A 25887-nucleotide genomic window follows, 5' to 3' on the forward strand; every position below is an offset into this window, starting at 1 on the left:
TCATAAGTCATGGCAATTATTTTTTTATCTCAAAAAAAGTAAGATATATTTTAGAAGCATAAATGCAAAAACAACTATTACAAAATTTTTTAGATGAATTTGAAATTGTTTCATACAATAGTAATTCCATAATGATATGATCAACTGAAGCATCTCTTGAGAACTGCTCAGATTTTTGAGTCTGAAAATAGCTTTTCTTCTTCAAATGAGATGATATCTAAAAATTGCTGCTAAATGTGGATTAACTGCAAAACAATATAATGAGGAATTAGTAGAAGCCAAAGACGACAATGCTTTTCCATATTAAACAATTGCATGATGATGCAATACTTTCAAAGGGAAAGATATTGAATGGCAGATGAACAATGTAGATAGTATCTCCTGACAACAATTAAGTTTGTCAATTGCAACCATTGTGCCTTGAGATTGATCAGTAATAGAGCTGCATTAATTTAGAAGCAGAGATTAATCTTACTATCAATANTTTCACATTATTTAGTTTTGTTTTATTTATTGCTTTATATTTTTTGTGTGATCTATTTCTAGTGTGAGAAAGGGGGGCCCGTAAGAAGAAAATGTCTAGAGCCCCAAAGTGGGTTAATCCGGCCCTGTTGTAAACAGAGAAGGAACAAAAGAAGTGCCAACCTCGCTAATTGGATCCACATGTGGTCTGGTGATTGACCACTTGCTCAATGGTGAACTCCTGGCTGTAAACAAGTGGATCAGAATATCGACAGACATAAATGTAAGCATCACTCTCGTCTGAAAAGCGGACCTGGGTGAAAGCTGTTTGTGCAAGGGAGGTTTGTGATTGGTTAGAAGTTTCCTCCAAAAAATCCTTAAATTGCAGAGCAAACAGGAGAGGGGAGAGAAGAGCAAGAGACTGGTAACACTGAAGTCTCAGGTACTTGGGAAGCCCGCTGAGCTTAGAAAGAGCATACTCTTCTGGTAACTATCTCAGGGACGGTTAAGTGCAAACCGTGCAGTTGAGCCACTCCACAGGCTAACTGAGGCCTCTCCAAAGCTTAATAGTCCCCGGAAGCCAATCTAGTATATGAGGCATCACACTTTGTGTATCCTGTATTTACTATGTTTTCCAACTTGTATACTCCATATATACATATATTGTAAATAAACTGTAAATATTATCTATCTTGAGTGTGGAGGTGTACTTTCAACGAACCTGGATCAAACATCACAGTATATCGAGTTGTAACAAATACGGCAAACCAACTCAATGAGATAGAGTTTGGGGAAGAAACTTCACTAATACATCATTAGAAATTCATTTAAAATTTTAGTAAAAATTATATACCTGGTTTAACTGTTGGAACATACCGACATTCAACAAGAGTAATAATTTGTTGACATTTCACAAGTCTTGGTTTTAACTAAAAATAATAATAATAAAAACTGAAATGTATTTGTGAAGGCTTTTGCTTTGAATTACTCTTTTTACCTGGAATTATGAATATAAATTTGTCTGTTTAAAATTTATCATCTAGTTACGTGTTTCTATTCAGTCCAGATATGCAGGGTTGTACTATAGTTAAATGGATTAAAAACAAAATAGGCTTTGATGGCTATATACTGTAGGTATAAAGTATATGTTGACAGCTAGGACTGTGTTCGTCTTAGGTTTGCAAGCAGAAAGAAAACTGTACATATAGAATCAACAACACAGCCGCACAAGTCGCCTCTTCCCCAGTAAGTACATAATTTGCATGGCATTACCTATCCAAAGCATCTACTGTTTTTTATCGTTGATGATTATGAATGAATGCCTGGCAATGTTTATAAATTTTAATTTGTGTAGAATTTTGAAAGTACTTTAATTTATTTTCAAAATATATTATTATTATTATTAATTTTTTCCTGCATTGAATATATAGTAGCTGCATCCTTTTTAACTCTATTTATTGCATGATAAATTTCAGCATGACAATTGGGATATGTATTCTGTATTCTAAAGGTAGATATAAAATTGTATTCTTTTGAATGATGTACTGTGTATTTCATTTTGTGGTTTTAAAGTTTTAAAACTTTTATAAATATATTTATAAAACCTGCTTATAATGACAAAATAAAATTTTCTTTGTTTTTATCTTTTAGATATATGGAACTAAGACCTGCATTTGATCGAGCCCAAGATAAAATAAGACAATTAGAATTACAATTAGAAGAATTTAAAAAAGAAATGGCTGCTCAAGAAGAATGGCATAGTCAAATGTATTTGAAAATGTATAGGTAATAAACTTTATTTGTAAGCAAAACAATATTCACTTTAAGTTACTAATCACATTCATTTGACAGAAGTGGTTATTGCAAACTAAACAAATCAAAACATTAAATAATTAAAATCTTTTTATTTGTAATAATTGCTTCTCTCAATAATAATTTAAGTGGAGATTTCTAATTCAATATGTACTGTAATTACTAATTCTTTTCTCTGTGTTCCTTTTTTTAAAATACAAATAATTAATTTATCGGTAAATCATAAGTTTAACTGACTGAATTGTTATAATTTGCATTGAACTATAACAACTGTCTGAATTTAGTTAATTCTCTCAATGAAATGTATAATTAATTCCAAACAGGCTATTGTCAATATATAACAATAATCAACCCATATAGCAGCAAAGATTTAATAAACATTTGAACATTTTTGATCATGTTTAGTGATCATCATCAGATTACAATTTTTCAATTAATTTAAATAAAAGTTCATTATAACAATGAATAACATAAAGCTTTACATAAAATATTTGAATGGAATAAGATTCATCAATTTATTTATTTGGTGTTAAGTTTAAATAATATAAGTAATAATAACTATCTTATCTTTAAAATTTCTAGTAAAAATTGTTTAATTTGTATTTTAATATGATTATATTTTCTAATTTTAGTTTTAAATAATTATATGACTGTTAGAAAATATATAGTTGCATCAAAAATTGAAATATTTTTGGAATAAATAACATTGAGTTAATCATATAAACCATTTGAATACTGTATTTACAATTATATTCAAAAGAATATCGAAATTTATAGGTTTTATAAATGAATATTGCTTAAACTTGATTGACTATTTCAATAATGATTAAAATTAATATTTAAGTTAATGAATGAAAAATATTTTAATATTAACTGCTGCAGTTGTTTTAGCAAGTGTTAGTAACTCCTGTCAATGCAAAGATATCAGAAATATTTAGTGTATATAAATTTTGATTGTTAAAAAAATATACTTGTATTAAATTAATTGTTGTTATTGTTGAATTATTTGTGTTAATATTTTATTAATTTTATCAGTGGTGTGCTGTGACATTTTATAGTAGGGAAGCTGTGTTTCTGTAAGAAGCCGACTTCCAGGGGCAATTAGTTAATTGCACATCAGTGATGGTCAAGGGTCCATTCGTATTGTTTGTTCGATAAGCCAGTAAAAACCGTAGACTTCTCTAAATGTGTTTTTAATATCACAATTACATTCTGAATCACTAGCACGATAAAAGGGCTAAAATTACAAATAAAATAATAAAAACTTACTTGGTGAAATAAAATGTGTGGTAGATGTACAGTACAGTGCATACCTGGTACAAAATATTCTTCAATTATATTAATATACTTTGAAAGAAAATTATAATTAAATATAGCTTTGTAAAGAAACGTACATAAAAATAACATAAAATCTTATTTACAATTNAGGAAACAAAGAGAGAAAAAGGACCTGAGGGCCTGAATGAGGAGGAGTAGAACATTCTTTCAAAGTGAAAGGACATAGAAGATGGTGCTCCATGTCTTCAAAAGCAGCTAGACTGGAGAAGCAGAACTAGCTTGACAAGGATCAGTAAACTTATCATAGTGTGAAAATCTGAAGAGGGGACAATTAAGTTAATCCCTTAATTAATTAATTAAAGTAATATTCCTATCCAATTCTAATACCCCACTGAGAAAAAAAGGGTGAACAAAAAGTCAAACAGGGAAAGGATGACAAAGTGGAAAAAACCCACACATATCCTATTTCTCACAATTTCATAACAGATAAAACCAATCAAATATCTCTCCAAGTTAATAATTATTACTAAGGTTGCAATACAAACCCTGACCTTAGTCACTACCACCATTAATTCTGTTTGTTTGACAGCTGTTATCAATTTTATGAGGCAAAATGAGTAACAATACCAGATGGAAAGAGGTAATAAATTTGTCAAAACGTTCGATTTCTGACAATTAACATAAACAACCCACCCAGACCTAAATCGAACTTGGACCACATTGCATCAGAACTCCTCCCAATAGTTCCCCTGTGAGACAAGTATAAAAAAGGATACCCGCACCTCGGGGCGATCGTCAAAAGGAAGCGTCTAGGAGGAAACTCTATTCAGACCTCTACCCTATCGAAGGACTGCTCGGGACTTGATCAGTATAGAAATAATTACTTAACACTGAGGTAAACTCTCTCTTTTAGAATAGTTTATAAGTTAGATTAATGTCAACTTCGCTAAATAGAGAAATTTAATGGAAGGACAGACCACTGGAAATGCACCGGCAGGACCAGTTGATGTTTACCTTTGTTGTTGGGTTGTTAAATGTTGCACTATTAAGGGATAATCAGGGAGTCTGTATCATACATTATGCTTCTGTATTCTTTTTGTAACAGTTTTGTGTTTATTAAATATGTTATTCTTATGCTTAAATATGTGTCATCCTTGAGTGCGGCCAACACCTTATCATGACCTTGCTAATCCTCCTACTCACTTACAACTTAAGCCATTCCATGACGCGAAACCAGTAAGAAGGGCCTGAGCTCATGGCTCGACCCCCTCAGTTCTCACAATAGTGATGATACAACAAGTTTCGAGTAGATAGAAGGATAAAAGGGAAGATGATGATGAGCCATCAGTCCGAGTGAGTTCCACATGCCTTCCACTGAAAGTGTGCAAAGTTCCACACATCCTGGGTATTTCATCTTTTCCTATAACCTATGTTACTATTTATCACTTTCCTTTTTTTGACTTCCCTTTTTCCTTAGTTTAAGTTAGTTTGTAAATACTAGTTATAGCGTTTCCTGTTACCAGTCTCCTGGTATATGTTGCAATGTGTGTATTCTTGTCATTTGTTCATCAATAATTTTGTTATCACTGTATTACCATCCTTTGCCATTGAGTTGGAATCCAAAAGAATCTGTATCTTTTCCACAAAAATAAATACTTTATTTAACTACATACTGTATGTGAGGTTCCAGAACAGATCAGAACTAAAATTTAATTTCAAGTTAATTAAAAGCAAAAATGTTACTGTCAAGTTGGACCAAAGGTTATGTTAGTTATTTAAGAGAGAGAGAGAGGGGAGGAAAAAAAAGCTGTAGTTGTCAAAACAAATGTGATGCAAAGATGCATGACTTAATGGATCAGATGGCATGTCAGTCTGGGAAGGTAGAACTCTGACACAAGCACTCATAAACAATCGATCTAGGTTAAAGATTTGGAAAAGGGGAAAGATTTGATAGATAGAAAAACATCATGTATGATCATTAAAGTTCCAAAACAACAGAAAACAGAAACAATGGACTAAATTATGAGTGCAAGGCTTATAGTTCTATCAACAATCTCTGATCAGAGTCGAAGAAAAGGTATCAGATAGATGCCTCGAATCGGATTGTTCTCGTGACCCAATCAGGTCGTGGTTTTCACCTAGAGACAAAGGAGAGACCAATTGAGAAGTGAGGAATGGGACGTGGGCCAATCAGAAAAACTATAAAAATTGGTAATTCAAGATCAAACAGAGTGTCACCCTCTGGATTACAATCACTTAATTCATATAACATCAAAATCTTGCCGTGTGTCTTCCATCTTCCATCAGACCAAACATCACACCTCCATCAGGCGCTCATCAACGCCAAAGCCGAAGACCAATGAACTCTTCTTACCTGCCCTGTGGCTGCACACGTCGTACAAGTGCAACATCCAACCAGAGATACCTCAAAACACCAAGATCTTTGTACTTGTCATATATATAAGCATCCTTCGGTCTCAATAAATGGTTTTCTTTGTAAAATACTTGTCATCACTGTTTCTGCCACCACCACCCACATGTAGATGACCCTAGCCTTCCAGACATGGGATTAACTGATTTCCCCCTAAAAGTCAGCAAACTTACATATGCATAGTTATTTGTTTGGTACATTCTCCTTTGTCGGTTAATGATTATTTCGATGCAACTTCACAGTTAATCTTGGAAATAGCAGTAGTTCTGTTTGACTTTACTTACCTTTTCTTTATTGAACTGTAAGATTCTATAACAGTGTTTCCTTCTGCCATCAAGTAGGTTATGCCTACTACTCAAGTTTTTGGGGATTTTTCTGGATCAATAGTAAATGTTTATTTCTATTTTCGTTTTTAATTACTTTATTTATCAATGCATCTAATAATTTTTAGGGTAATCATTAAACATAAATATTTTTACTATTTGTTGTATTTCTTTTTCCTGGTTTTATATTTTACTAGTTCTACTTTTAATTTTATCTATATACATTTTAAATATATTATACTTTATATTTATTGTTCTATGGTATTTTTTTATGTTAGTTTTGTTTCTGTGAACACCGTAATCAGTTCTGAGTACATGATTATCTATATCCCATTGTGGTGAGTGGTTGTTCATATTTATTGGTACATTTGATTTATAGTTAATTACTTTAGATACTTGCATAGGTTTAACATATTTTTTATACTCTAGTCCAGTGGTTCCCAATTAGTTTTTCCTGTGTACCACTTCAAGAAAGAGTTCAAACTCGCATACCCCTTATAACAGAAATTCATATTAATCCATACTAATATTATAAATTCAAAGGTAATTCTGTCTATCTGTCTGTCACCTTTTCACATCTAAACTGCTGAACAGGTTTTAATAAAATTTGGCACAGAGATAGCTTACATGTTGGAGATGGACATGGGCTACATTTTACTGCGAGAAAATATCTTATTCCCACGAGAAAATTCAATATAATGCGGGCGAAGCTGTGGGTAGACAGCTAGTGATAAATATAATAAGTTTTTTTTACATTTATTACCTTTAAAATACAATTCTAATAATAATGAAAATAACATAAGGTTATTTAATTTTAATGTGACAAATGTGCACGATTTTCTTTGCACAACTTTGTAAAATCTGGTTGCTTTTTGGTCAGCTTCAGTCTCAAGTCATCTTCAAGTTGAAATCGGTGACGATGTTTAGTTTTCATGTCTGTCATGGCCAAAAATCCGCTTTTGCAGAGGTATGTTGTGCAAAATGGTAGTAAATATTTTATTGCTGCTTTGCTGACATGATGATAATGATAATTGTACAATTAACACAGTTTGTGTTAATTGTTCCTTTTTGGAACAATTAACACAAAAGGAACAATTTTTGTTCCTTTGCATAAGGAACAAAAATTGTATTTGTTTCTTGCATAAGGATTTCATTTACGTATTGTCACAAATGCATTGTTTTTAATGAAATTTCGAGAATATTTTTAGTTATAAATAAACGAATTTGTGCATTCAACATTATGTTGTAAATTGCTGAATTTTTGATGGTCCACCCATTATTTTTTTGATTGCTTCATCTCATGCATTTAAATTTTAAATTGACCGATTTTAGATTGCCGCACGTACCCCTTCAAGCAATTTCGCCTACCCCCAGGGGTACACAAAATTGCTTGAAGGGTAGTACCACTAATTGAGAACCATTGCTCTAGTCTATCTTCTATCTTGTTTTTTTTATGTATTGTAACATTTAAATAATTTATACTATTTTGTTTTTCTGTTTCAAATTGTATATTTTCCTTAATTTGGTCTTCTTGTATCATTATTCATTTCTTATTTGTTTCCATTTTGTCAAAAAATAAAGTAATTAAAAATGAAAATAGAAATAAACATTTTGATGATGATAAAAAATGTGTGAAATTAAATTATATTCCTAAATTCTTTGAAAGATTAAAGAAACTATTAAATAATAAAATAAATTTAATACTCAAGAAAAATGATTTATTTAAAAAAACATTTATATTATAGAAATAATGAAAAAACTGAAATAATAGAAGAAAAAGTAGTAGTTGTGAACCAGATAAAACATACATAGGTAAAACAAAAAGAAAACTTAAAATATGTAGAAAGGAACATATCAGATCAATTGAGGAAAATTAAGAAAATTCAGAAGTAGCCAAGCATTATAACAAAGTAGAATGTGAAATTAATTTAAACATGATAAAAATAAAGAAAAAAAAAAAAAGAAATGGATTTAAAAGACAATTATTTGAACATGTTTATATAAAAAAACAAAGTAACAGAATTAATGATAATTTAGGAAGAGAAATTTGCCAATCATGAAAAAGTTTCATTTATAGAGAATGAGAATTTATAGATGGCATAATGGGTAGAAAAATATTTAAAATAAAAATAACAGTGGAAAAGATAAAAGAAATAAAAAATAAGAATATGAAAAGATGTCAAACCATCAGTTAGTAAATAATTTTTAACATTTTAAACAAAACTAATTTTTTAATAGTTTTAGTATTTTATATGGGCATAAATTTAAAAAAGTTACAATAAGTATATTACACTCTGTTTTTTGGATGCTTTATGTCAGTATTAGTGTTGTATTAATATTGGACAGTAAAGAAAATGTAAGTAATTTTATCTTATCTGAAATATTGTCAGATGTAATATCATTGTTTAAAAAATTTTTATACAATTGTTATAGAATATTGTAAACCTGCTAAAGAGGGGCCTACAGGTCTTAAACACATAAAAAAAGCGTGCAGATGAAAATAAATATATTTTGTTTTGACTAAGACTTCCTCTCTTTGCTAATCAGAAACTATACCAGTATAGTAAGTCCTATCTATAAACAAGGTCCAAGTAGACAATACAGAAACAAAAAAATAAAACATTAAGGACATAGAGGTAAAAATAATTAATTTGTTAAATTAACTTTAATATTACATAAACAATTTTTTTTATTAAATTTTCAATTGCAAATATACTTACAGTTTTATTTGTATCATCCCATTCCAGGTCAAAAAAAAATAATCCTGAAGAACTAAGTTTTGGATATAAAAATGCAGCTATACTATAGGCATCATCTAAGAAATATAAATTCAAAAAATATCTAATTAAAAATTTGTAAATATATGTTTAAAAAATTCCTAACATTACACAATTTATCATAATAATAAATTTTATTGCTTGAATTAAAAAATTTTACAATTGGAAGTTATATATAATATATATATATATATATATATATATAACCTCCAATTAACTAACATAAACTTGTGAGTGTTATGTTGGCCTTTCTTTATTACTAGATTATTACACCATCACTCAACATAGCACTCACAAATTTATACCAAGACTAGACAAGAAGCATATAATAGTAATTAATTAGCATGTTCATTATCAAGTTAAATCATTGAATATAAGTTGATAGATATAAAAAATATTCATATTAAATAAGTTTTACTTTAATACAAAATATAGCTAAATTTTCTAAGAATTTTAGTATAAAAAATTATTTCTATTAAAATACCTTCATATTTCCTTAACAACATTGGTGAAGAATGATTTGCATTATTTATTTCTTCCTAAAAAAATAATAATTATTAATAAAAATTTTATATCTCAATAATAGCTAAATATTGTAAAAGATAAGTATTTCCTTTTTCCTGAAATTATAAATAAAACTAACTTGTTACAAGTAGCAATTGTTACTATTGAGAAGAAATCAGTTTTTTGTAATATCTCTGAGGGATGTCAGAAAATAAAAAAATGTTTGCATACAGTACTCTGTACAGGTAAATTACTGCCATTTGTTCAAGGTCAATTTGTTCTCTATGTTAACTTAGCACACATAAAGTTTCAATACTGGAAAGCTTCTTGTTACTGTTTTGTGAAGGGCTACAAATGTGCACAAAAATTGAAAATCCTACCAAATGAAAAGAGCAAAATGTTATTTGTTTTCTAAATGAAAAGAAAGTTCATCCTACATAAAATTTATCCACAAATCATGGATGTGTATGGAGATCACATTATGAACAAAGTAAGTGTGAGAAAATGATGTTTAATGTTTAATCAAGAAAGATTATGTGTGACCACACTCTACCAAAGCCACTCAAGCTGTGCTCAAGCTAAGATGTTTTCAACACCCACTGTACAGTCCTGACCTGGCCCCAGTAATTTTTACCTCTTTTCCAAGCTGAAAGAGTTTTTGGGTAGATCTGGAACATTTTAGAACAGATGAGAAAAAAAAGCTGTCACTAACCAACTGAAAGAACTGGCAGTGGAAGTCTATGATAAAGGAGTCCAAAAACTAATGTCATGCTATGACAAGTGCTTTAATCATAATGATGACTATGTAATAAAGTAACTGATCTTGTACTAATTACTCAATAAAAATTGTTTCCTATCATTATATTTTCTTCCTTTTTTATAGCCAAATGTTGTTTACTTTCTGAATTCTTTTATAATTTCTCAACCATATCTATCCATATAAGAAGAAACTACATCAGTCATGGCTAAGTACAGACCACGAGAATCTTTTTATGCAGTGTACAATGTAATAACTATCATTTAAGATTTCTTTGAAAACTTATACAGCAAAATCTCATAGTAAAGCACAAAGAAATATACAATAGGAATAGAAGCATTACTGTATATTAAACACAAAATTTAGATGTTTTGCAATAGAAGTATCATATTAATAGAATAGGAACAGATATAATATGTTGTTATTTTGTATAAATTCATACAAAGAAAATACTTTTAAAGTAACTTTTACTTTAAAAGTAACTACTACAGATTGCTAATAAAAATAAACAATAGTTATGATAACTAAAACAAAATCTTAAACAAAATTTTTAGAATTATTCATCATTTGGGTTACTGTTTTCTGTAGGGAAATATTGAATATTTACAAGATTCAAAACAAAATTCTTTTATATTAAACTTTTGACTTTTGTAATAGTTTATAACGTACAATTGTTCTCTTTGAATTGTCAGAATGTTAATGTCAAATATAGTAGATCTGAAGATGGGAATGTAAAATCCGGAAAAATGCTTAATCTAATTAAATATTTATGACTCCTTCAACAGTTTCAAGTGTTTCTTTCTAATGTTTACACATTGAATTGTTTGTTCCTGTTTCATGTAAATTTTTGTGTTGTAATTATATTTTTTAGTAATATTGTCTTCTAGCTTGGTTGAAAAAAATGTTTGTTTGTTATTAATATACTGTTATATTGTTAATTTATATATGTTTTACTTAAATTATATTTAAACATTTATTATTTAGTTGTAATTATATTTTTATCAATATTGTTGCTTTAGTTGAAGTATGATCTTAAATATCTTACTTCATGAAATCACAAATGAACATCTTTACATCTTTTCAACAATGTTTTGGTTCAATTTGATTTAAAATTATTCAAAGTAAACACTTCAAATAACTTTAAATGAGTTTGAATCAAAACACTCTTATGTCTGAACAGCAGTTATAAAATAATCAAATTCAGCAGTAGCTTGATAAAAATCTATTAATAAGGCCAAAAATGTTTGTGCTGTATGAGACATTGCTGTAAAGTACAGATGTTCATTTGTAAATTTATTGTAATGTTTTCCAGTTTTGGTTTTATTATCTTATTTAAAATAGCTTTACATTTAAGCTTTTATTTATGTCCCATATCAACAAAGTATGCACTGTCATTCAGAATAATTAAATTTAAATATATAACCCAATGATAACTAGCTGAGAATGTTTGTTTATTTTTATATTATTTGCTGGACATTGACAATTTGATAGTAAATGAATACAAGAATAAAAATAATTTAAAACATAACAAGCAATTATTTTATTATGACATTATCACAATGCTGGGCTGCAATTTTTAATTTATTTAATTTAAAATATATGTTCTCCACCTCATATTATCGATAGTAGTGTCTTGCCCCTGTTCATCATACTTCTCCTGTTAGCAATAGAGTCATGTCAGTCATCTATCTAACTCCTTTCAGGGAAACATTTTTGAATTGAAATAATGTGACTTCTGGAAGTTCTTATATAGTTAATCAAGCCTCCTGCCCATAAGCTTTCCTTATCTGGTCTCAATTTTTATCTATCTAACTCTGTTCTCAAAATTATGGAAGGACAGACATACAGACAGACAGAAAGGTGGACAACAGTTGAAATTTACAAGTCAGTGATTTTTTCAAATTGCAGTCCAATGAGTATGTGATAAATAATAATTAGTTATCAAGATTGAAGTAATTAAAAATTTTGGAAAAAAGCAGAAACAAATTAAACTGTTAAAAGTTATTTAATAGCCAATATATTAATAATACTGATTTTATGTTCAATTTCCTAAGAAATGATGAAAGAAATGATGAAAGAAATGATAAATATTGTAAAATTACACCAAAATGCTTAAATAATTTAATCATATTTCATTTTTAATTTTTTTAAATATTTGTAATAATAATAATCATTTAATAGTACTGTACTTTAATAATAATAATAATAATAAACTGAATCTATATTCTTTAATCAAAATGCACTTTTCAATTTTTAATCTCTACTAAAGACCAACACTTTGTAAGTATTTAAAACAAATTATGTTTAAAATATTAAATCATGCTCTTTATAAAATTTTGTATTTATTGAATGATAAATGAGAAAATTTTAAAGAAAAATATAATGTAATTTTAATTACATTAAATTATATTTATGTATCACTTTTAATTAATAAGAATAAATTAGTTCATAAAAATTGCATAATTACTTACATGTACATTATCTTTATCACACATATCCCTATTAAAGTAAAAAATTTCATATTTAAATATATAAACCATATTTAGATTACAATTAATTACACTTAAACTTTATTTTTATATCAATTTATAATATTTAATTTAGTATTTTGTTTAGTTTTGTTAAAATGGATTTTATATCCTTTAATTTTAACTGTTATTCTTTTATCAGTTAATATATTTGGCAAAGTTGTTCTCTTAATTCTAAGAGGAAAATTTATTATTAATCTATGCCCAAATCATGTTAAATTGGTACCGAACTTTAATAATATTGCAAGTAAGCATACTCAGAGATCAAGACAGGGTGGTTTCATAAATCACCTTTTATACTTTTTTATATCCTCATCTTTAATTTTTCTTTTCTGAAAAATTGAAGATGAGGATATAAGAAAAAATAAGAAGGATCCAAGCCTGTAGTCTCTTTCAACATTGTATATAATTATCATTCATATTTACCTCCCATATTCTATATTGAAACATGTCTGTTAATAAATATATAAGTGCACAGTGACTTTCCAAACACCCTGTAGAAATCAAAGTACTTTGTTTATTGGTTGACATCCACTTCTAGCATAATAAGTAACAATAATTTTGTAGTATCCATAGTTACTTTTTTAAGAGTGAGATTTTCCCACCAATGCTGTTATTTGGTTATATTCCTTCTTTTTCTCAAGTTTACTAGTACATTGCCTTACAACAAAATGTCTCATCATAAGGCAACTTCACTGCTAATCAGCTTTACATTTTCACTCTGCTCATCAAACAATCCTCGTTTTACTTTCTCATGAAAAAATAGAAATATTGACCAGAGAAATATCCTGCTAGGTAGGTAAATAATGTGTATTTAACTACTAAATAAATGTTAGTACTAAATATTACACGTTTTGCAAGTAATACTTAGTAAGTTCTCCTTGTAAGTTAAACCAAAGCTTCAGAGCTAATTCAATTTTGCTTCTAGTTCAATTTCTCTCACAAATCATATTTTCATTGTTTTTTTCCTGCATTTATTTCAGTATAAATATATTTGTTATAGAAATTTAAAAAGAAGCAACACTAATAGCAATTAAAAACAAAAAAAAATTATTTTCATGATGAACTCAGGATATTTTCTTCAAATTAGAAGTTAAGACTATTTACAAAAATATTTAATTTTCGAGTCTATCCATTAATCCTTTTTACATAACCACATAAGTACCCGTTACATTGGTTTGAAGAAATAACTTCATTAAAAAACAAATAACAATAGGTAAAAATTTTTCACTATTAAAATGATCAAACGTCAGCCTTTTATTTGAGGATCTGATGCTTTAACATTAAAAACAATAAGTATATCTTCTCACTTTACTATCAAGTTTTTATCCAATTTGTATCAGGTTCTAGCCCTCTAGTGATCGATACAAGTTATCTTTTCATTTGCATATAGTTACAATTTTCATGAAGAACTCAGGATATTTTCTTCAAATTAGAAGTTAAGACTATTTCGACCACTAGAGGGCTAGAACCTGATACAAACTGGATAAAGACTTGATAGTAGGGTGAGAAGATTTACTTATTGTTTTTTATGTTGAAGTGTCAGATCCTCAAATAAAAGGCTTACATTTGATCATTTTAATAGTGGAAAATTTTTACCTATTGTTATTTGTTTTTTAATGAAGTTATTTCTTCAAACCAATGTAATGGNAATGTAGAGTGTATCTTTTATTCGGTCAGGCATCATCTAAAGAATTTATACCTGGATTGAGCACCTGGATCACAGGAGGTGTCATCTCGGTACTCAATTTGGTGAAAGGATATTAGTTGACCGGCGCGAATTATGACTAATTATTCGGAAGAAGGATTCACACAATGACATCTCTTCCCATTTATTCTCATTTGGAGTATAGGATTCTCTAAGCAAAAATACATAAACTAATTAGAAAAAAGAAAACCTTAATTATATAAGATTCATTGAGAAAATTTAACTACATATAATATTTTTAATAAACTAATAAAATTAAATAGTTTTATCTTAAAAAAATTAAAACTTTATACATACCTTGGACTATCGGCATCTAATAAAACAATAAGAAAAGATTCAGTTTCAATTTAAAAACTTATTAAATGCTAAATTAATACAAAATACTGTTTATATTGAGCATGTACAGTGAATGCAGAAAATATAACATGAGAGAATATCAAAATCTAAAACCTTTTTTAAAATCCTTTATCCAAAACTTTTTTATGTTTTGAATAAAGGATTCAAAATATCAAAGGATTCAAAATTTGGATAAAAACATTCAAAAATTATTATTTTTTGTGTAGTGTTATTAAGTTATTTAGAATTATATAGTGAAGTTCTTCCTCAGATCAACTCCATCTTGTTGAATTGGTTTGCCATGTTTGTTACAACTTGATATAGTTTGATCCAGGTTCGTTGGAAGAACACCTCCACACTCAAGTTAGACATTATTTACAGTTTATTTACAAATATATATGTAGAGTATACAGGTTGGAAAACACAGTAATTACAGAATACACAAAGTGTGGTACCTCAAGTACTAAATTGGCTTCAGGAACTATTAAACTCTGAAGAGTCTAGGTCAGCCTGTGGAGTGGCTCAACTGCACGGTTCGTCCAGCCTCTGCACTTAGGCCAAGATTCTACTAGTGTAAAAACGGGCGTAAAATCCTTCGCCATAAAAACTTTTAATCACATGACCTAGTTGCATTTGTGTCTGGATTGCAATGGAGGTCTGGCTAGCTAAGTTTTTATGGCGACGGTACTATCAAAGTTATAAAGACAATGATTATATTCTACGAGTTTTTTCTGCACTATAATTACAAATGTAGTAAAAATAATATCTTTACTTTCATATATTAACTTTTATTATCGTATTATTAATTAATATACAGCACTTATAAGCTTAACTTTTTTCATTATATACTCCTCTAAATTGAAGGATTTTCCTTCGGCCATCCGTATTGCGTGTTTTAGGCATCCATTATTATAATTGGGAAACCTCTTGTCATATATACATGAATACTTTTGGATGTTTTCAATAAATCTTTCCAGATCTATTCTAGAGTAGCCATGAGAGAACATACACAAAAGCTCGTTTACTGCCATTTTCGCACCGTGTCACAATGACCTAGATTTCACTGACTTCTGATTGATGGATGGTACCATTTTACGGCCATATTCATGTCAAAAGTTGAACACTGCTCAACTTACTTTTACACTGGTTTTACAACCTGCTCAAGTGTAAAATATCATGGTCACGTGATTAAAAGCTTTTATGGCAAGGGGTTTTACGCCCATTTTTATGCTAGTGGAGTCTTGGCCTTGCGTGTCCCTGAGATGTTTACCAGAGGAGTATGCCCTCTCTAAGCTCAGTGGGCTTCCCAAGTGCCTGAGACTACAGTGTACCCAGTCTCTTGCCCTTTTTTTCTCCTCTTCTGTTCACTCTGCAATTTAAGGATTTTCTGGACAAAAACTTCCGACCAATCCTAAACCTTTCTTGTGTGAACAGCTTTCACCCAGGTCTGCTTTTATCAGATGATAGTGAAGCTTACATTTAAGTCCTCTGATATTCCAACCCACTTGTTTACGTCCAGGAGTTCACCACCTGGCAAGTGGTCATCACTGGACCACACGTGGATCCAATTAGCGAGGTTGGCACTTCTTTCATTCCCTCTCAGTTTACAACTTTGTTTACAAGCCAATACTTTACATATATATTTTTTCTACTGTATATTAAATTTTTAATTTGTTACAATATAACAAGATAACATACTAAAACTTAATTTTAATACAAATATATTAAAATTTTATTAAATTAAAACTTACCTTCTCTTGATGATTTTGTGTGTAACTAAAAAAAAAGAAAAAATAAAATAATCATTTTAATAGCATATAAGATAATTTACATATTATATAATGCAAAATCCCTCATTTTTAGCTACTTTCTCTGCCTTTAACAATAGTTTCAATTTCAATTCACATTCCTGTCACTATATATAAAATTATCACTCTAATTAACATTTTTCTTTTGTAAATACTTTAAATCACAGTATTTGAGTTTTAAGATTATTCTGCAAATGTTATAAATAATAAAATTAATCAATATATTAAAAATATCACATATTACTGAAATTAAATAATATCTGAAATATTATAACCAACCCAGGATTTATATATGAACTAGACCACCCAGGACCCATCAAGTCACACACTATTTAAAATTTATAAAGAATAGAAAATACTGTAATAGTAGTGTTTTATGGATGTGTAATGCCTCTGCATATCTTGTTTTATCATAACCTTGTTCATCTCAGACTTAAGCCTTGGTCCACAAGACAAGGTGAGAGTCGATGCCATAAGCATGGCTTGGAGAGCTTTTTGAAATGTATGCAAGTGACACTATATGAACTCTTAGCATGAGCATTGGAGATAATGCTCATATTCAGCTATTAAATATTTCTTCTTATATTTTTATTATTTTATTATATATGTTTTACACATATATCTTTATATTTTCATTTATTCATAACTTCAAATGTCTGACTATCAACATTTGAAATATTTATTCTAGAATGTTTTAAAAATTTTTGTTCTATACAAATGCAACTGACATTCAATTTGTATTTTTTCCTGAAGAAAGTCAGTAAAATATAATGAGTGTATATTGGTCAAAAGATTTAAAAGTGTACAGGTAATAAACAGACAGCCATTCTATTTTATATATATAAATAATAAAATTTAAATAATTAGAACGCATATTATCTATCTAACCAAATTTATAGTTATGTACTATTCTACCCATGACTACTGCACCAATTAACCCATTGGATGATTTAAGTACTGTATAGTTAAAACACAGTAATTGTAAAGTTTAAAAAGTAACATCATACAGAATGATGTCATCGACAGAAAATATGGTAACTCAGTTATCTGTCACCTGATTTTAATGAAACTTGTTTTATTTTGTTTTTATTCTCATTTGGAGTATAGGATTCTTTAAATAGCAGAATTTTGTGTCATTTTTCTGTATTCAATTATAACCAACCAAACAATCGCAGACATTTAGTAGATATGTTGCATTTATCTTGCCAATAGGTAAGAAAGTCAAACTTTGATATTTCACTTCCCTATTGATTTCTGAGGCAAATTATAATGAAAAAAGAAAAAATTAAGAAATCATTAAAATTAATAATATAATGATAAATGATATGTTGACTTACACATTTTTTATTAAAATTTTTTATGTACAGTAGAACTCTGTTAAGAAGTTTTAGAAGAGACCATTCTAAAAAACTTCTTACATAGATATACTCTTATGCAGGAATTGTAAAAAAATAATTTTTTATCTGCATAACAAATATTATTTTAATATCAAGATAATATAATATAGTATAGTGTAGTGTAGCATAGTAGAAAAGTAAAATGCACTGACTACAACAAGTGATGAAGTGACTGGTGTTAATATAGGATCAGATAGGAAGTATGGTCAAAACAATAAGACCTCAGCTAATTTAGTGACTACTGTAGGTGTGTGGGTGTTTGATATACAATATAGTAAAAAATATCTGGAGTTACTTTACTAAAACTACTATTTTCATAAGTGATAAAGTTATGGTGAGGAAAGAGATTATAATATGTCTTCAACAGAAACTTCTTAAATAGGTAAAATATCATCGATGGGACTTATGTTTTGAATTTCTTATACAGGAAAACATATTATATGGGAACTTGTTATGCAGAAAATTTTAACACACATCTTAAGGTGTAAATGGCAGGACTGGAGAAAATAGACTTCTTATGCAGGTACTTCTTAAATAGGTTCTACTGTATTTAACATTGATTCTGTAAATTTTTATAAAAAAATAGCACAGTGTGAGAACTTTCAGAATCAGAAATTGCTAGTAGCATTGGTTTTTAATATGTATTATTATTTATTCTGTCAGAAGTTTTCAGTATTTTCTACTCAGAATTTTACCCATTTGTTTAAAATCAATTAGGTAAAATTCAAAATATAGTCTTGGAATAATTATATAGTTGTTAATCTAAATACATTATTAATAAGACTGAATATAAATACCTAGACTTGTATAACAGGTATTTAAAATAACATCTAACAACTATAGTCATTTGTTAATAATATCTATTTTCAAAAATAATAAATCTTAAACTAACATAATCTAAAAGGACACAGTATAGAATATCTAAATAAATAAAGTTTTAAAAATAAATCTCTGATGAATTGGCTTGTTCTCTTTCAACATTCAAATTACTAATTACTAATAAAATTAACTTTTCCATAGATACCATGTACACAATTATTCCAATTAAAATAGCATAATAGAACAGCAGTTCATAAGCAAATTCAGGGTTATGGAATATCAGAATGAGATGCAAAATAAGGTCTGTATTCCAAAAGCCCCTGCATTGCTGGTAAACAAACGGGACGGAGGGCAACGGGGGTGATAACGGGAAACGGGCAACGGAGTGATAACGGGAGAAATAACGGAAATAATGATGAAAGAAACATACAACTTTGCTTCGTACTTAATAAAATTCTCTTAAGAGAGTCAGATTTTCACATAACTCCCCACTTTTTTAAAAATCCTACACCCTTGGTGTGATTTTTCCTTTTAGTCGTATTTTGAAATTCTCGGAGAGTCATATTCTTGTCATATTTTATCCCTTTCATTTTGACGTCGTTTCATATGAGTGTTGAAGACGAATTTCCAATGACTTTATCCATAAGCTCGACTTTTAATTCTGTTGAAAGGTAAAACTCTGGATTTGAAGACTTCGCAGATCTCTGTTCGCCTTTCGGGGGGGAATTTTTGTATCTCCGACATATAGAAAAAAAGAAAAAGTAAAATAAAGGGACAAAAAAAATTCTGCTAAATACGCGAGAAAGTCTCTCTCTCTCAAATAAAGAGACATAAGCTCCGACAAAAACTCACAAAAAAAAAACAACAAAAATGAAATTGCGCGATAAAAAAAATTTTGCGGTTACAAAAAACAAATAGATGAAATAAAGGATACAAAAATATAAAGGTGATCGACTTACGCGTACAATTTTAGAGAATGAAGTCGACTTAATAGCTGTCCTGAAAGAAAAGGAAATATCGCTAACCGGCACTACAGTTAGTCATCAGATATGAACAATGTTCCTTTGTGACCGTTTCATCGCATGGGATAGTTCTCCAGATAGGGGTCACAGAACAATCTCATCTTTTCCTGTGTCCTGGTACGATGTTGTCGTCATAGGAAAATGCACTGATTCCCACCCATCAAATGTGAAGATAGGCGTCAAGATCGAAAGGGTATCGTCGACGTCCGAAGAGCATTTCCAAGAGTTAATAATTATGAATAATGATGAATAGTTACAACATCACCATGATACTCAATCGTTTTTATTAGGTGCTCGAGGCACATACTCAGCACCGCAAGAGCACAGCTGAGAAAAATTATATACATTTACAATAGTACATATTAACACTGTATACAAAACTGTGAGTTAAATACAAAATATTACAGAGAGAATAATTAATACATTAATAACATTAATACAGAATAACAATGAAATATTATTACAGAATAGCAATGTATACAGAGTTATCATATGTAGAAAATATTGCAGACAAAGTATTTAGAACTTAATAACTAACATAAGAAAAATAAACTTAATAACTAAAATTAAAGCTAAGAGAGAGTTCAATGGAATAATATAGAGGAAAAGTGTGCAGAGAAAACACCAGGAGTAACTCCATATTCTCTTGAAATAAGTCCGTTATGGAGATACCACAAAACTCCTTGGAGTAAACTTGTCCACAAGGGCCTCCAAGACACCTTGAGTACTTGTAGAACAAGTTTTGCAGAACAAGTCTTGCAGGACAGAACCACCAGGAATAACTCTGTATTCTCTTGAAATTAGTCTGTCAACTGGCAGCCTGTTGATTGCAGGCCACCAGCTCGAAAAAAATATATATCTCACCTTTGCATTAAGGTGTGCCGTACTGTGATTCCTTGTGTTTACATTGGTTCTCGATACAGGAGGGTTGCTTATTCCGAGGAGAAATACGTGGAGTTACGATAGGAGGAGAACTGGTCCGACGGGGAGGAGTGTTCCTGTCGCCAGTACTAGGCATCTCATCTCTATCTAAATATGGTTCCACGGGGCGTGCTCCAACGGAATCTGGTCTGATTTATTTAGAACATTATTACAAACAAGAAAAGGTTCTCTCTGGTAGCAGTTGGTGCAATAATAGCATGCTGTTTGACTAGTCTATAAAATGATTTGAAGATCTCTTTATTCATTAACAGCTCTTCATGGCCAGTTTAAGTTGTAACTTTAACAGTAAATTCTAAGGCCAAGCGTTCAGCTTCCATCACCATGATACTATTAAACTTATCAGTCCCGCACTGATGCTGTGTTTATCGTTCACTTCGTTTATCGTAGGTACACAACCCTAAGATGAGCAATCTCGCCGGCCCAATGACAAGAGTTGCTATTAGGTTCGTGATAGAACCGGTCGTCGTCATTATTAAAGCATCTTAATCCATCCTTCGATAGCAATTCTCTTAAAACCGATTTGGTGCGTTTGATTTCTTACCAACATAGTAAGTCGTAAGTGGCATAAGGGTTAAAGTAGGTTTGTTACCTTGAACCCTTGCTTTCGCCCAAAAGGGCGTAGGGCTTAAAAGAGCCTATCGTCGGAGAAATATCATCCGGGGATTGCCCAAAATACGCACCAAAAGGATCAAAGGAAGATATAAATCAAAAGATTTTATATCAAGTCAGCCTGAAGCCTCAGAAGCTGAAAAGCTTGCCTAGAGAGAGAAGACTTGTTTCCTTCCAGATATAAGAACTTTAAGTTCAAATCTCCTCAGCATTTGGAACTTCGAAGCTTCTTAGATTTTGTTACTTATATTTAATATTTTAGAAAAGTATAAGAATTCAGGAAGGGTTGTTCCTCCCTTCTTTTGACTCACAAAAAAAAGATTATTAGATAAATTTTTTCCCTGCATTAAATTTATCCCCTTTTTTCATCAATACGTTGCAATTCACACCAACAGGGCGTGCAGCTTAACGTACTGATACAAAAATAAATAAGAAGAAAAATCGCTTTGGGGACCCTAAATAAAATTTTAGAATTCTCATCCCCGAACGGACAACCCTTTGTTGTGAGCTCGATAGAAGATTTCAATTGCTTTATCCCACAAGAACTGTACCAATAATTTTGAGCCCTTGCAAGGTAAAGGACTTAGACTATTTGGGAATTCAAACCAAGGATACAGAAACGTGAATTTCGCTGAGTCCCATTTATATCAGCCAAATGTAGAGTGTATCTTTTATTCGGTCAGGCATCATCTAAAGAATTTATACCTGGATTGAGCACCTGGATCACAGGAGGTGTCATCTCGGTACTCAATTTGGTGAAAGGATATTAGTTGACTGGCGCGAATTATGACTAATTATTCGGAAGAAGGATTCACACAATGACATCTCTTCCCAGAGAAAAGAGAAAATTCCCAGAAAAAAGATTTTGATAGGAGGTCATAATCTCTTCCAAGAAGTCTATCAATTAAAGAATATATTGAAGCTCTTACCAATTGCTCCTTCGTAGAAAGTCTTCCATTTTCACACAGTGCTGCGAAAATATCTCTGCCGACCTTCAATGAGGCTTTAGAAATAGCACGAACTTATGTCTTCAGGCTAGATATTCCGAACCTTAAATAGATACTGGTCAAGAAGAAGCAACAGCCTCCATAAAACATGGTTAAATGTATAACAAGCTAGGCACACATAAGAATTACGAGAAAGGTCTCGTCCCTCAAACACAGTGTGTAATAAACAGATCACCAAATAGCGAAAAAGTTCATTAGCTTTCCTCGATCAAAAGTTGGAAAAGTTTTTCTCACTGGAAGTTAAATCAACCTTTCATATTGTTTTTTTAGACTTTAAATATTGAAAAAAAATATAGATGAGCAAAAGATTAGCCATCTAAACTTTCAGCCAACCGTAACCAAACTTAAACTTACGGGAATACTGGTTGGTATATCCATATAAATAACCATTGATATCTGACAACTTGTCAGGCAGGTAACCTCTGTACTGTCACAAAGAGGGTTAAGGCTTCTCCTCCTACCACTCACTATAACTCTAGAAAATTTTTGTTTTTGCGAAAACAAATTCTAATGAAATGGCAGGATCAGATCAGGCTAATGAGAGTAAGTACTTAACCACAAAAATTGATACCCTTGAAATTCTGGGAGAAAGAAGACACACTAAGTTGTCGAATTTCACAAGTGGCAATGGAAAATGGATAGGAAGCAGTTATGACCCTTATAGGAGGGAACACCCAAAGTGAACGGGTTATTCTCCCTCTTGGTACACTACCAACCAGGAAACACCAAGCTCGAGAACGAAATCTGAAGAAGTGGAGCAGGTGTATTCTTCTCACCTTTCCCACGATTTTTGAAGAAAAAATAAAAGGATACATAAAATCCTATTCCTTGTTTGAAAGCATCGTTAACTAAGGTTAACATTGCTGCTCTTGAACAACAACACATCAGTTTACATGATATAAACCAAGAAATTTTATATCGCTCCCATGAAAAGTTGAATAAAGATAAGCAAACAAAATCATCTTCTGAAATGCTTCCGATCACAATAATAACAACAATGACAGTAATAATATGAAAATGATGAGTAAAGCAGATAATCATCCTTCATTCCAATGTAGAGGTAGAAATTGATTCATTATTTCTATCGAAAAAAAACCTTTCCTTTTGAACTGGCAGCCTGTTGATTGCAGGCCACCAGCTCGAAAAAAATATATATCTCACCTTTGCATTAAGGTGTGCCGTACTGTGATTCCTTGTGTTTACATTGGTTCTCGATACAGGAGGGTTGCTTATTCCGAGGAGAAATACGTGGAGTTACGATAGGAGGAGAACTGGTCCGACGGGGAGGAGTGTTCCTGTCGCCAGTACTAGGCATCTCATCTCTATCTAAATATGGTTCCACGGGGCGTGCTCCAACGGAATCTGGTCTGATTTATTTAGAACATTATTACAAACAAGAAAAGGTTCAATAGCGCGTACAATATTTTGGAGGTTTCATTATATATTAAACTCCGGTAATATCATATAAAGTATTTTATTAGAATTATCAAAAAAAAAAAAAAAAAAAAATTAAACATTTTTATAAGAAGATACATTAAATTATTCAAATGAATTTCGATGACGGTTGTATCAGCGCCTTTTTGGTCTTACATCCGTTGGCGAATCGGAATCTAGCTCGGATTCGGAAGCAGATGAAGCAGAAGGAGAAGGGGAGGGCGACCGTATCTCTATTATTTCCTCTCGTGTTACAGTTGACTCTTCCATGACCCCGTATAGTTCGGGAGCTATTGCTGTATATTCTCCTAGTACCTTTTCTCCCCGCTTACGTTCCTCTCGTCTACGGCTTATTTTCTCTACCCATCTTTGTTGCCACTTAAATTTTCTCTCCAGCTCGGGTTCTACTTCCATCCCAAGTGAGAGTACCGCCATCATGAGAGGTGGTCTCCATGCCTCCTTCTGACTATGTGTTACGCCTTTTATCATTGTCATAAAGGCCTTTTCAGTTGACTCGGGATTTACTTGCCAACTGATCCTAAACGGCGCTGCCAAACCTTCCATCTCCTCCATTCTGTAAACAAATCAAAAAAAAATTTATTTTTGTTTATTATAGGGTTAACATTTCACAATTCATAATTACATAATATCATATCCATGCGTATACAAAAATAATAAATAAAAAATATAATAATTGGCGCAGGGGTTCCCAGCAGTTATATGCGGAAAGGACGACTGCGCTGTCATCTATCTGGGATACTATCAGATGGAAGAGGTTCTATATTAATAATCTCGAGTTCCGAAGCATTTTCGGGATTAATCATTTCTTTTAAATGAAGTTTCTTCTACAGTGGGTGCTTCTCGTTGATTTTCGCATGCGTAGATTGTACCCCGTCGTTTCTTTATGTAATAACAGATCGTAGAAACGACACATATGCTCAAGGCTGCAGTACTGATACACCCCACTCCTGACACCAATATGTGCGCAACCGATGGGGCTGAAGTGGAGAGCTTTTCCCCACTTACCGGCTTGGCTTTCAGGGAATGGCTATAGGAGGGCAAAAGGAGTGAGAGGCATAATGAAGTCGTGATGAGGTGTCGGCAGTACTCAAAGATTGTCATTAAATTTAAGAATAACACATTTAATTATAAAACAAATATTACAAATACATGAGAATACATTAAAGTTAAACAACAGCAAATAAATAGAAATGATAATACTTCCGCGTCGCAACAATATCAAACAACCGACGTCCGTCTATCCTGTTAGTGGGACCACTGAAGGTTCTCGATACAAAAACTCTAAGTTCCGCGTACATCTAGAGAAACTATTTTCTAAGTCTCGAGTACATCAAGAGACAAATAATTTCTAAGTCCCGAGTATATCGAGAGAGAGGGATTAAAAAAAAATGATCTAAGTCTTTACCTCTTTTAGATCGGCGATCGGAAACCTCGAGGTCCTTCCAGAGTAGAGTAGGCACTAGTAGTTTTCTTCCCCGATGATTGCCCCGAGTCCTCGGATTGTTCCCCTTCTATACTTTTTTAGCGTGGAAAATCTTTTATAGCGTGGGAAATCTTATTCCAAAAATAAAAATAATTGGCATTTCTTTAAATTTGTAGTAGGCATTCTTTTTCTGAAATATATACAGTAAAGCTTCTCTAACTGAAATGTCTGTAACTCGAATATTTCTTTAATTCAAAGAAAATGAATCACTCGGTTGGTCTCAATAGAATAGCATAGGGATTTAATGTCTCCAACTTGAATTTCTTAAGTCAAATTTTCTCCAAGTCATAGTCCTTGACACTGATTTATGTTACTTTCAACTTCCCTGACTCAAATTTTAATATTTATTCTATTCAAAGTGATCCTAATTATCAGATTTCCATGAAATTTTCAGACAGTTGTATTTACTTTCCAACATCAATTTTCAGA

The 25887-nt window shown here is 30.8% G+C and overlaps 2 protein-coding genes across 3 annotated transcripts in view; one reads left to right on the forward strand and one right to left on the reverse strand.

Annotated features, from left to right (window-relative positions):
* The window catches only part of LOC111637026, a 52642-nt gene extending 50288 nt beyond the window's left edge, over positions 1-2354 (forward strand). Inside the window, exons 4-5 of one of the 2 annotated variants that reach the window (XM_023382426.1) lie at positions 1639-1707; positions 2113-2354. In XM_023382426.1, coding sequence (XP_023238194.1) covers positions 1639-1707; positions 2113-2251 — 208 coding nt within the window. In that variant the 3' untranslated portion in view covers positions 2252-2354. The remainder of the gene's footprint in view (positions 1-1638; positions 1708-2112) is intronic. The other variant, XM_023382428.1, reaches the window with a different exon arrangement.
* LOC111637027 (nephrocystin-1-like) overlaps positions 1229-25887 on the reverse strand; it is a 33872-nt gene continuing 9213 nt past the window's right edge. Inside the window, exons 5-10 of the mRNA XM_023382429.1 lie at positions 16668-16692; positions 14878-14893; positions 12816-12843; positions 9568-9622; positions 9027-9121; positions 1229-1391 (exon numbers count right to left, since the gene is read on the reverse strand). Coding sequence (XP_023238197.1) covers positions 1308-1391; positions 9027-9121; positions 9568-9622; positions 12816-12843; positions 14878-14893; positions 16668-16692 — 303 coding nt within the window. The 3' untranslated portion in view covers positions 1229-1307. The remainder of the gene's footprint in view (positions 1392-9026; positions 9122-9567; positions 9623-12815; positions 12844-14877; positions 14894-16667; positions 16693-25887) is intronic.

This window comes from Centruroides sculpturatus, unplaced genomic scaffold (assembly GCF_000671375.1).
Source record: "Centruroides sculpturatus isolate CEXI.00-Female unplaced genomic scaffold, Cexi_2.0 scaffold966, whole genome shotgun sequence".
Taxonomy (NCBI): Eukaryota; Metazoa; Arthropoda; class Arachnida; order Scorpiones; family Buthidae; genus Centruroides; species Centruroides sculpturatus.